Source organism: Ochotona curzoniae, unplaced genomic scaffold, assembly GCF_017591425.1.
Source record: "Ochotona curzoniae isolate NIBS_2020 unplaced genomic scaffold, NIBS_Ocur_1.0 contig_46, whole genome shotgun sequence".
NCBI classification, from domain to species: domain Eukaryota; kingdom Metazoa; phylum Chordata; class Mammalia; order Lagomorpha; family Ochotonidae; genus Ochotona; species Ochotona curzoniae.
This window is the reverse complement of record NW_024466340.1, coordinates 4353909-4365998: the sequence shown is the minus strand read 5'-3', so window position 1 is coordinate 4365998 and position 12090 is coordinate 4353909. Positions and strand designations below refer to the sequence as shown.

The 12090-nt window shown below is 42.2% G+C and overlaps 1 protein-coding gene across 2 annotated transcripts in view; it reads right to left on the bottom strand.

Annotated features, from left to right (window-relative positions):
- HECTD4 (HECT domain E3 ubiquitin protein ligase 4) overlaps positions 1–12090 on the bottom strand; it is a 138709-nt gene that overhangs the window by 63510 nt on the left and 63109 nt on the right. The window contains exons 14-22 of one of the 2 annotated variants that reach the window (XM_040986966.1): positions 10695–10765; positions 10002–10107; positions 9325–9445; positions 8582–8710; positions 6343–6467; positions 5058–5211; positions 4509–4609; positions 2399–2597; positions 36–155 (exon numbers count right to left, since the gene is read on the bottom strand). In XM_040986966.1, the coding sequence (XP_040842900.1) occupies positions 36–155; positions 2399–2597; positions 4509–4609; positions 5058–5211; positions 6343–6467; positions 8582–8710; positions 9325–9445; positions 10002–10107; positions 10695–10765 (1126 nt within the window). The remainder of the gene's footprint in view (positions 1–35; positions 156–2398; positions 2598–4508; positions 4610–5057; positions 5212–6342; positions 6468–8581; positions 8711–9324; positions 9446–10001; positions 10108–10694; positions 10766–12090) is intronic. The other variant, XM_040986967.1, reaches the window with a different exon arrangement.

Genomic DNA, 12090 nt, shown 5'->3' with positions numbered 1-12090 from the left:
CCTGTTCTGGAGGTGCTTGTGACTGGATACCCTACCTTCACCAGGTCCTTCGGCCAGCCAGCTCCTAGGACGCTGCGGCTGCCATAGCCCAGCGTGTTGCCCCCGTACTCAGCAACCTTCCTGCTGCTGGTGCTGGGGCCCGCGCATATCACCAACTTCAAAACAGAAAATAGACCGTTAGACTGTAAAAGAAAAACAAAGAAAACATCTACAAATAAAAAGGCTGCAAAGAATATTTGTTTTAAACAAAATTTTGTTTTAAACAAAAACACACTTACACCCAGGCACTGGTGTCATTGTGATATCATTAGCATTTATGAATTTTTAGGTATAACTGGTACAGGTTGGGTTGCAATCAGCCACTGATATATACAGGGCAGAGTAGTAACAATGACTTACAATAAAAAGTACCCTTTGTATAGTAACATCCTTCCAATGGCTCAGGGAGTTTGCATTACAATAGTTATACCCACTTATTAAACAGATATATTTTTGAAATAGCCATTCTAGTCCTAATTAATAATGTATAACTCAGTAATTATAGGTCCAATTTGACCCCTTAAGTCTACCCCCACATTAAAAAGTAAGCAAATCTAATGGAAACATGGTCATATCTAATACAAAAATGAAATAAAACTATCAAAAAAATCCAATGAACAAATAAAGATTTTTTAAGAATGCAACAAAGTGAAAATAAGCATATATTTTAGAATGCTGCTTACTGGCACACAAAGAAAATAATGCAAATTTGGGCCAGAAAGAGGGCTGCTTCTCCTGGGGTTCATTTTCAGGTATTAGTACCTTTCCTTGTTAAAGGCTCTTTTTATGATACCCAATCTAGAAACTTCCTAAAGTGCTGGACATCTCACTTGGCATTCCAACCCTTCCACAGGAAAAGCCAAGCTTGGGCTTGGGCTCTGCCTTCCCCAGCACACTCAGCTGCTCAGCACGGCAGCTCAGATCCTCCTGCAACATCGTGAGCCCTGGAGGCCGGCCGCCCATGACCTCTTACCCTTTCAGACCTTTTTTCAACATCAGGCAGGCGCCACTGGAAAAGGAAATGTGCTCTGATCCATGCGGTTAGCTTCTCTGTGCTCTATCAGTTAACACTAATGTCTACTGTAGGCCTAAGTTTTCACACATCAGAAGATACAAATGAATGTTGCAAAAAGAGAAACAAACGACACCAACTGAAATGGCAACCCTTCCATTCCAATCTAACAAGAATCACTCCTTGGGGCCAGCACAGTGGCACAGCCAGCTAGCCCTCCACCTGTAGCAGTGGTATTCCATTTGGGCACTGGTTTGAATCCCCACTGCTCCACTTCTGATCTGGCTCCCTGCTTGGGGCCTGGGAAAGCAGCAGAGGATGGCACAAGGCATTGGGCCTGCATCTGCATGGGAGACCCAGAATAAGCTTCACTGTCTTTCAGCTGTAGACCAGCCAACTCTGACCATTGTGTTCCCCACTTTCGGGGGAACCAATGTATGAAGATTTCTCTTCTCTCCTTATCTCTCTGTAACTCTACTTTTCAAGTAAAATGATAAAACTTTCAAAAGAAAGTAAAAATATTCACTTCACTTGAAGCTAGGAAGTGAGGGTCACTAATGCCATGAGCTAGCAAGTGGGGTAAGACCACTGATGCGGAGCTGAGTTCTGGAGGTAAGTCTTAACTCCCTTCAGACATGCTAGCCACTTCCCAATTCTAAAAGATAATGGAGGGGAAACACTTGCCCAGGAATGTGTTTCCCCATCTCGTAGTAAGCAGGATTAGGAAACCCTGCACTTCTGGGGTGAGCAATGAGTTACGGCCAGTGAAGCTGCTGCTTGGGCCATGCAGAGCCTGTATCAGAGTCCTGTTGGAATTCCGCATTCCAGGCATGCAATCAGCTGACCGGCTCTCCGATGATGCTCCCGGGAAGGTGGGGGTGACGATCTAAGCACTGGGGCTCCTGCCACCCACATGGGAGACCCAGGCGGAATTCTTGACTCTTGCCTTTTGGCCAACCTCAGCAGTGTAAGCACTTGAGAAGTACATCAGCAGATAGGTTTTCCTCCCTATTGCTGGTCTGTCTGCCTCTTAAATAAATCAATAAATCTAAAAAAAAAAAGGGAAATTCTTTATTTACCTAAAAACATCCCTTGATGTTATATAAGACCATTTGCCCTCACAGAGTTCACCGGGAGAGGCAACAGATAGCTAGTAAGCAACATAAAAAATAGTATGTACAACATTAGTAGATTACTTGCCAGTTGTTTTTCATGTTACATATATCAATTTCATGAATAACAGAAATAAGTCAAGAAAGGTGATCAACAGCAGCAAAGTAAAATAAGAAGCATTGGAGAAATGGGCGTAATCAGTGGTAGACCCGGTAACAAGCCCAGCTTGCTTACTTTGTCGTAGTCATACTGTGAAGAACACCTGCTATCAAATCTCAGGTACAGGCAGCGAGCTCCTGGGATATGGACTGTTTCTTTAAATTTGTAGTTGTCTCTGACAGGGTGTACTGTTTCCACAGTCTTTCCGGCAGCCCACGGGGCAGGGATCTTTAAGCCAGTGAGAAAGCCTGGCTCTTCCTTCTCTTCCAGCATCCTAAACCAGAGAAAGGGGATGGGTCTCAGCACCAAGAACAAGAAAAAGAAAATGGAAGCACAGCAGCAGAGACACAGTGAAGATGCTGCTCTTCACTTTGCCACAGTGGGCTAAGCTGCTTGGGGACGCCTACGACCAACACTGCAGTGCCCAGGACTGAGCTGCACCTCTGGTGTCTGACCTATCTTTCTTCTAACACGCGGGCAGGAGGCCACAGGTGATGGCATTCCAGGCTCCCGGCTTCAGGCTGGCCCAGCCCCTGCTGGAAAATAAACCAGCTGATGCAAATGTCTCTTACTCTCTTTCTCTGCTTCACTATCTTTCAAATAAATGAAAATGAAGAAATAAATTCTTACATGCTTATACTTAAGGGTCTTTTGTTGTTAGGTATCATGTTCCTGTTTTTCTGTTAAGAGGAAGCCCAACTGATACCCAGAAGATCTCATAAGCTCCCATTTCAAGGCACTTAGGAAACATAAAAGTTACTGTACAAGACCCTTAATATGAGTCACTTTCTAAATACAACCAGATTAATAACCTACAAAATTTACTTTTATCCTACAACCTAAGCTGACTGCCATGGGATCTTCCTATTCTCTTTGCCATTTGAGTCATAAAGTTGGGCTGTGGAATACGTTAGCTACAAGTCTCATGTGGCCATTTAAATTCATGTAATTCATGCGATAGCATGATGATCAAAGTCCTCGCCTTGAACGCACCAGGATCCCATATGGACACCGGTTCTAATCCCGGCAGCTCCACTTCCCATCCAGCTCCCTGCTTGTGGCCTGGGAAGGCAGTCGAGGATGGCTCAAAGCCTTGGAACCCTGCACCTGTGTGTGGGCTTCGGATCGGCGCAGCACTGGCTGTTGCGGCCACTTGGGGAGTGAATCATCAGATGGAAGATCTTCCTCTCTGCCTCTCCTCCTCTCTCTACATCTGCCTTTCCAATAAAATAAATAAATCTTTAAAAATTCATGTAAAATCCAGTTTCTTGGTCATCAGCGAAACTGCAAGTGGGTAGCTGTGATTGACCATTACTGGACAGCACAAATATAGGTTCTAATTCCTGCGGAAGTCTCAGGTGGATGGCACCTGCTCTAGGGAGCTCAGGAAACCCATCTGTTCTGATCACTGTACATTTTCTATGAAACATAATTGATACACAACAAAGTGCACACATTTCAAGCATGTGGCCTGGCAAGTCTGGACACTTCTTTCACATACCTGTGAAGCTTTCTTCTTGGTCTCTATAGCCTCATTACTTCATCAAAATGACCACATGTTTGGTGTCTGTCACTAAAGATGAACCTGCATTTTCTAGATTTGATTTAGATGGAATTGCACAATGTATGACTGTAGGATAAAAACCCTGAGAAGCACCTACGTTGTTGTATGTGTCAATAGCTGCTTCCTTTTGTAGGTGGAGGTCTGTTCCATGGATATACCACAGTCTGTTTATTCATTCATGTTGATGGACAATTGGGGTGTTTCCAGTTTGGGGCCTTTCTAATTAAAGATTTTAGGAACTTTCCTCTAGAAGTCATTGGAACAAAGAATCTATATTTTCTTTTCATTCGTACAACTATATGGTCATGGAAGAGATGGATTATAAGGCAGGTATACATTTAACTTTGTAAGAAACTTCAAATTATTTACCAAAGGCAAAATATTTTACATTCCTGTCATTATTGTAAGAAAAATTCACATCAGTTTTGAACTACCATCTTGATCCACAGGGAAACACATTCTAACCTGTCCTTATAAACTCCCAAAGAATTACATCACAATGTGTAAGTGATCCTGACGTCTTCCTCCTTTCCCAGAGAGATAATCATTGTGAAAGGAAGATGAGGAATGTACCAGAAGAATGCAAGGAAGGAACTCGTGTAAGGATGCAGCACCCATTACCTCTCATCGGGGAACAGCCTGCACTTTGACTCTGAGGCACCACACGGGGAGCAGCCCACGTCGGCAAAAACCGGACACTGGGTTTTCAGCAACAAAGCCGTCTGAAACACAAAACCATCACCACATCCCCAAGGGCTCAGCACCCATTATCTGATGGTACTAGAATCAAATCCGAAATCTGCATTTGAGTCATCTTTTCCCGATCCCACTGTGCCTTACTTAAGTAAGAAATGCTCCGCCACTTGGAGCAGGGAATACACTAACAGATTAGGCAATATTAGCTGGCAAGGGCTTAGAACACCAAACAGAACAGCATATTTGAATAGCATCGCTAAGTAGCATTTTAACATGAAGTAATTTAGTCAGACAAATAAAATTATTTCCCTGCACATTCTAATGACTTTTTATGAAATGGGACTTTCCCTGATTTCATCCCTGTTTCCCTCGGTTACTGAAGGCATGATCATGCTCACGGTGCCTGCATACAGCCGCTTGTGGAGGAGTTGGCTAAAAAGCTGGTCCCTTTGGCATAGCAGAGACTGTTCATACCTGGCTGGTATAGAGCACCAGCTGGACCAGCTGAGGCATCAGGGCATCGGCCATGATCAGAGTCTGTAAATTCGGATGCATCAGGGAGGTGAGTAACACCGGAAGGAGGTGACCCAGCATAGTAGCTTTAGTAACTTGCTCCAAGCCTTTTAACCTACAACAAGTTCAAGAGAACACACAGCCTAAGCAGGGCACAGTCATGTTATGAAGCAACTCTGAAACCTCTTTAAGCTGGGTAAGGTCTTCAGGCAATTCTGTCTACAAAATTTCCCACCTTCCTATCACTCCTGGTAGAGGGAAGAAACTTTTCAGGAGTTTCATCTTGATTTGGCCAGGAGATTTTACGATTCAAGCGCTTAGAAGTGGGCTTTAGGATGTAAATGGCTACTCCAGGCAGTTACTACCTGCAAAGTCTGCACTATGGGACTCCAGGTGGCTGCAACACACCAAAATTCCAAAAAGGACTGGAAGAGAATGGACACAAAATTGTTTCCTCACTACTATAAAACTTACTTCTGGTTTAGGGAGACTGAGGTTTATATGGGGTACAAAGATAGAAATATGTCTTCCTCATTTTTTTATTATGATAAAATATACATACCATAAAATTTACCTCTTTAAGTGTATAGGTCAGTTATTAAATAATGCTGTGCCATTTTCACCACTATCCATCTCCTTAACTCTCTTCACTTTATAAAAACTAAGCAATAAATCCCCATTCCCTTACCTCCCACCCCTGACAATCACCACTCTTCTTTCTCTCTCAGTATGGATATCTTAAATGCATCTTTGAAACCATATTCTTAATATTCCCATCTTCCTTAAGGTATGTGAGACAAAGAGACGGGTTGTAAATTCTCCAAGGACACAAAGGATACTTGAGTTGCACCGGAAACAGACTGTGCATCCCCAAGCTCTCGCTCCTTGCCAGACCCATGTGGCAACCCTCCATGTTAGAACATTCTCAGCCTCAGCCTTCCATTAACCCTCTGCGAGTGTGCAAGAATTGGGACAGCCAGGATCACTCAAACAAACATTACATGGCAGGATGGTTTTTACACCAACATTTCCAAAATTCAAGTCATCAGAGAACACAATTTGCGACTCATTCATAAAAGCAAACAAATGTACTTGACTTTAAGATACATGCATTTCAACCTATTTTCACAAAAATCCCTCGATACTAAATGAACATTTAATATTCTGTTCTAAAAGACTCTGTTTCGATCAGTAACATTGTCTTCCTGAAGGAGAGCAGGTCATGGTTCCCAATCCATTTCCTCACCTCTGCTCACGGTCCGCTATGTCGCTGTTTATGAGTGCGGTTGTGACCTGCTGTAGCATTTCCAACACTTCATCACATCCAATCAGGATTTGGGTGGCAAGAGACAAAATACTGACCTTTAGCTCCTAGGTAGAAAACACCAGAATATTACTTCTAAGCTTTGTGATAAACTCACACTAATGATGACAACATAAAATGATACATTTGAGGACGCATTTCTCAATGAACGGATGAAGTGGCCGGAAGATGACCAAAGCAGGAAAGCCTGCAGGGATGGCACGTAGCAATTTGGTTTGGGGAGGCTAAAGCTGGAGTGCAGGCAGAAATAAGTGGTCTTTCCCAGGGAGCACACCGAGACCCTGGGAGCAAAGGCCTGTATCCCATCCCATCCAGCACAAGAGCGCTCCTGGCGGCCAGCCCAGGAACTGTCCAGGGAAGGCGGCCTTGGGTGGTGTTAGGACAGCTGAAGAGAAAAACAAAACAGTGAAAGGGGACTAAAATGAGACAAAATACAACGGTCCAAAATACAAGCACGAGTGAGATTTAACTGCATCTCTGAAACCCATTAGCCCTAAAACAGGCAAGTTGCAAAATTCAATGAAAATAGCAGGCAGTTACAGGCTATGAAACATGAAAAATAACTCTTAGAGAGTCCATGGAATTACAAACACTAATAAGTCAAATCTTATGAAGCACTAATGAACATCAAAGAAACGGTTACTCTGCAATTATGTGATATTAAACCAATAAGCCAAACTAGCTCTTAAGGTTACACTGGTGTGTTTTTAACTTTCCCCCTAGAATGGAGCCTATTCTGCTTTTACTGAGTTTATACTTCTCACTACGGTTTAATTGAACTTTTATAAAATTTAGCCTTCCAAATACACAAAACTTTTTTTTTCAGTAGAATTTTCTGGAGACTTTTGGTGTTAAGATACTTTATTGGGGACCCAGTGCGGTAACCTAGTGGCTAAAGTCCTTGCCTTGCACCCCTGGGATCCCACGTGGGCACCAGTTTTTGTCCTGGCGGCTCCATTTCCCATCCAGCACCCTGCCTGTGGCCTGGGAAAGCAGTCGAGGACAGGCCAGGGTCTTGGGACCCTGCAGCTGCGTGGGAGGTCCAGAGGAGGCTACTGGCTCTTCAGTTCCAGTCAGCTCTGCTCTGGCTATTGCAGCTGCATGGGGAGTGAACCAGCGAATGGAGAATCTTTCTCTGTGTCTCCATCACTGTAAATCTGCCTTTTCAATAAAATAAAAAAAGATGCTTTATTGGTCAGAGGCAAGGCAAGTCTCGACGGTCACCTACAGACGCACCCATGAGACGGCGCAGTGCCGGGTGTTCAGAGGCCTCACCTCTGGACCGCACATAAGGGAGGCATTACTGTCTCTTTTTAGGATCTAGCAACTAAGGTAAGAGAAGCTAACTAGGTTGTACCAACAATTTAAATTAAAACAAACAGTCATGCATGTTTTCCTGTTTATAAAAATGCAAACTAGCAGATGTAGGATTCATATAGTTTCTAGGCCTGAAGGAGCAAGACAATGGCAAAATGCAATAGCTTTTATCTTCAACTACGATTTTCCTTGGTAAATTTTTTTGTGTGTTTAAGTCCACATTTTAAGGAAGAATAAAGTTCTTACTAGTTTTTTTCTAATTTTTCCGGAAAGATGAGATTCTAAAGAACACCACCAACTACTGCCTTGAGCATCTGCCACAATTATGACAACCGCTGCTGGAAATCGTCAGGTGGGAACAAATGCGTGAGTTTACACAGAAGCTAATTCAAAAATAATTACAGAGACTGAAATGAACTACAGATATAGAAATTAAACTATTCAATACAAAGATTGAGAAAATTATCACTCTGTCAAGGTGCTTTGAATCGAGAGGATATAAAATCAGCTGAAGCGTTGAAACTGTTTAAGATGCATGCTCCCTGGTCTGTGGGCGTGCGTATGTTCGTGAATGTCCAGGTGCCTGTGGGATCCCTTTAAGTGCCGTATTTTACAGTTCTTACATGAGGATGAACACAGACGAAGCACAGAAAGGTTGGCACATGGATGACACGAGTGTTACAAATGTGGTGACCACCACGTGACGACAGACATCTGTGAAATGAGTGGCCTAGTGTTACCTCTCCCAAGAATCTAAGGCACGAGGTGAATTCCCACATCCCTAACACAGAGGTTAGCCAGTGAAGCGCACTTCACATCGTTAAGAGGAAAGCTTGGTGTTTACCTGTACCTTCAATGTCTCTCCCTGCAAGGAGTTGTCACTGTCATCACTCTCATCGGGCTTAATCAAGATAGTGTTACTGAGCAGGTGATTCTGAACCGCCATCAGATAGCGCAGGCACGAGGATGCAGCCTTTAACACAAACAAGGGCACTGAATGACCTACCCTTCACTCAAAGAAGCAATCATGTAATCCCCACGTTTTTAAAACATGTGAACAAGGAAATCAAAAAAGAGAAATTACAAAAAATAGACCAAGTTCAGTTCTCAGGCAGTATATTTCAGGTGGCTTTCAAACACTCTTTGACACAGTGCCTTTAACTTCACGAATTCTGCTATACAATCTTCATTTAAAACACTTCATTTTAGCCGCCTCCTCACACATATCTCCATCCTAGAAGTCTCTAACCCCTAAAAACATTTTTAAGTCAGATTCTGCTGCTGATTTAGAAAATAATGTTAGATTAAAATTAATAGGAGAAGAAAAATTCTTCATTTGGTAAAATAAAATCACTGCAATTTGGTACAATGATTCATCCCACAAAGCAATGTAAGCAGAGGAAAGACTGTCTTCAGAAAACGTGTTTCAAACGCAATTGTCTTGTTGCAGAGCCATCCACTGACTGTCACATTAAGTCTATCTTTGTCAAGTGACTGATGAACCACTTGACACACACCTTTCACGATAGCAAAATGAAAACAGGAACACTTAACAATTTTGTTCTTGTCAAACACGTCTCTACTTACAGGCACAGTTGAAAGGAGCTTTTGAAAATCATCTGTGGAAACAGTTTGGCACTTGGTGATTAAGATACAGGATTCTCGTACAACAATCTTCAGGATATAGTGTAGAAGTTCATCATTCAATCTTTAAAATGCAGGGAAACGTGATAAAACAGTGATTCTTTATTAGTAAAAGGGTAAACAACACAATTAGTATAAAACAGATACAAAATACAGGATTAATCACTTCTGTAAGCAAATCATCTTACTCAGCAAAGATGCAAACAACTTAGTCTTTGAATCAAACTTAGAGAAACAATGGTATCCAACTGCCTAGTATAAGCGTCTTATACATAACAAAAACCTGACACCTTCCTTGCCTCCCAGTTCTAACATACCCACTCCACCCTCTGACAGAACAGCGGGTTGGGCCATCGCTGATAGCAAGATTTCTTAAGTAAGTTCCATCTATTTCTGCTAAGTAGCCTTTTCTCGGGCCCGAGTTCTGCTACTGATGCAATGGAAATGGACTACTATGTGAAAGCCATCATCTTCCCCCAGGATTCACGCTCTGGGCTTCGCATGCTGCTGAGCGTGTTATAGCTAACAGATGAACACTGGATCAAACACACTGAAATGTAAAGTAATTGCCTAGAAGCACAGGAAGAGCAGGCTAACAGGGAACAAGGGGCTCTTGTCACCTGTAATGATCATCCTCATCACTGCCAAATCGGTTGTTCTGAAGCTGCTCGGCTAGGCTGGTTAGGATCACATCCCGCAGCTGGGCAAGGCCGCTGTTCCTCTCTCCTGGCATGGAACAGAGCGCTGTGAGCAACTGTAGCAACAGGGTTTAGAAAACTAACACTGTCTTTAAAAGTTTTCGAACAAGTTGATTGCCAACAATCTAGGAACACCAGGCATTCAGGTAAACTACAGCAACAACTAATAACAAACAACATCACAACCAACTGGGCATGCTTAGCCAGTACTTGCTGATTTAAAGGTAATCACTCCCTTGATAGATCAGAACGTGTGATTTGTAATTTCTTAAATTAACACTGCTTTTAAATGTAGAGTGGCTTTAACACAGCATCTTACATTGCTGTTACAAAGTTATGTTTTCATGTGTGAATAAAACTGGGTGAGAAATCAACGAGACATCTTGATTTGGAAAGACTTGTTGAACACTGACAGGGGCATTATGCTAAGCCTATTATAAAAAGAGGTTTAAAAAATGAATGCTCTATGAAATAACATGAGTGGAATGTTAGCATGTATGTAGGTACATTTAAAACACATGTCAACAAATATGAAGGAAGACAGTATCTACTGCTTTGACATACACCTTAAGCCAAAACAATGCTTGTTCAGGATAATTACGTGATAATTCTCACCTTCGGTTAAGACCAGCTTTAACAAATTATTGATTTCAGTTTCCCCTGGGTACAAGATATTTAAGCCAGAGCTGAAATGATAAAAAAAAAAAAAAGAAAAAGAAAAAAGAAAGAAAAAAAGTCAAAAGATTTTTAAGTAAGTTTTCTGAAAAAATCAAATTCTAAGTATTGAAAATTTTATTTTTTCCCTTAAGATGCCTTTTATGTAAAACTCAGGCTAGATGGCAGAGCTGGTTCAAGAACACGCTTTGCTACAAAAAGCCAATGCAGTCAGCTCAGCTAGGCAGACAGACTGTTCCCTAAGTCACCTGACAAAGACAATACCCAATTCTCAGCTCTTCCAAAAGAACAGGAATAGTCAACTATATTTAGAATCAAATAGCACCAGAATTTTTTTCTTTTTCCCTTTAAAAATTTTATTTGACAAGCAGAGAGACAGAGACTTTCTCATCTGCTACGGTTCACTCCCCAAATTCCTGTAACAGTGAGGACTGAGCCAGGCATAGCTGGGAACTTAATCTGGGTCTTGCAGGCAAATGGTTAAGGACTAAACTACTTGAGCCATCATGTGTTCCCTCCTAGGCGCTGTTTCTGAAGGAAGCTGGAATCAGGAGTGGAGCAGGGTGTCAAACCAAGAACTGCTGTGCCAGACACCTGCCCCTCCTCTTATTTATCCCAAACTTGACACTTGACATCCAAAAAGTGTAAAGGTGTGACATATGCATACACCTATGGAACCATCACTACAGGTAAGATGATGAACAAACTCACCACTCACAGAAGTTTTCTCATGGAAACAGATTTAATTATCAAATAAGTGCTCAACAAGGGAGACCCAATGTATAATTTACTATAGAAAAGAAAATATCCTCCATCCTCTATGCTCACCTTGGTTATATTCAGAACTGACTCAGTCCTCTCCTAGGTAAACTTGGTCACATGCAGGCAACATTCCTAGATAAAAGCTCATGACCCTCTCCTGCCTCCAGTGATAGGTTAAGTGACAAAAAATAGAAAATGGCTCATTAATGCTTCCCTCTTGCCTGACAAGGTTCTAAGCAAATTAAGAAATGTTAGTACTGCTGAATATTAACCCTGTCTCAGGTCTCTGCTGATGAAACCCTCACAGCTCTAGAAAGTAAGTGCTATTTTTATGCCTATTTTGTAGCTGAAAAACGTCAACCCGCTCACAGTGACTGGCAGAAAGAGCAAACCCTACAGTCCAGATCAAGTTGTGGTCAAACCCTATTGCTTTTTTTTTTTTTTTAAATATTCATGTATTTAAAAGTCAGAGTGACAGAGAGAGAGGGAGAAAAAGGGAACAGGGACAAAGAAAGGTCTCCCATCTGCTGATTCACTGCCCAGAAGGCCACAATGACCAGGCCACGGTCAGGTC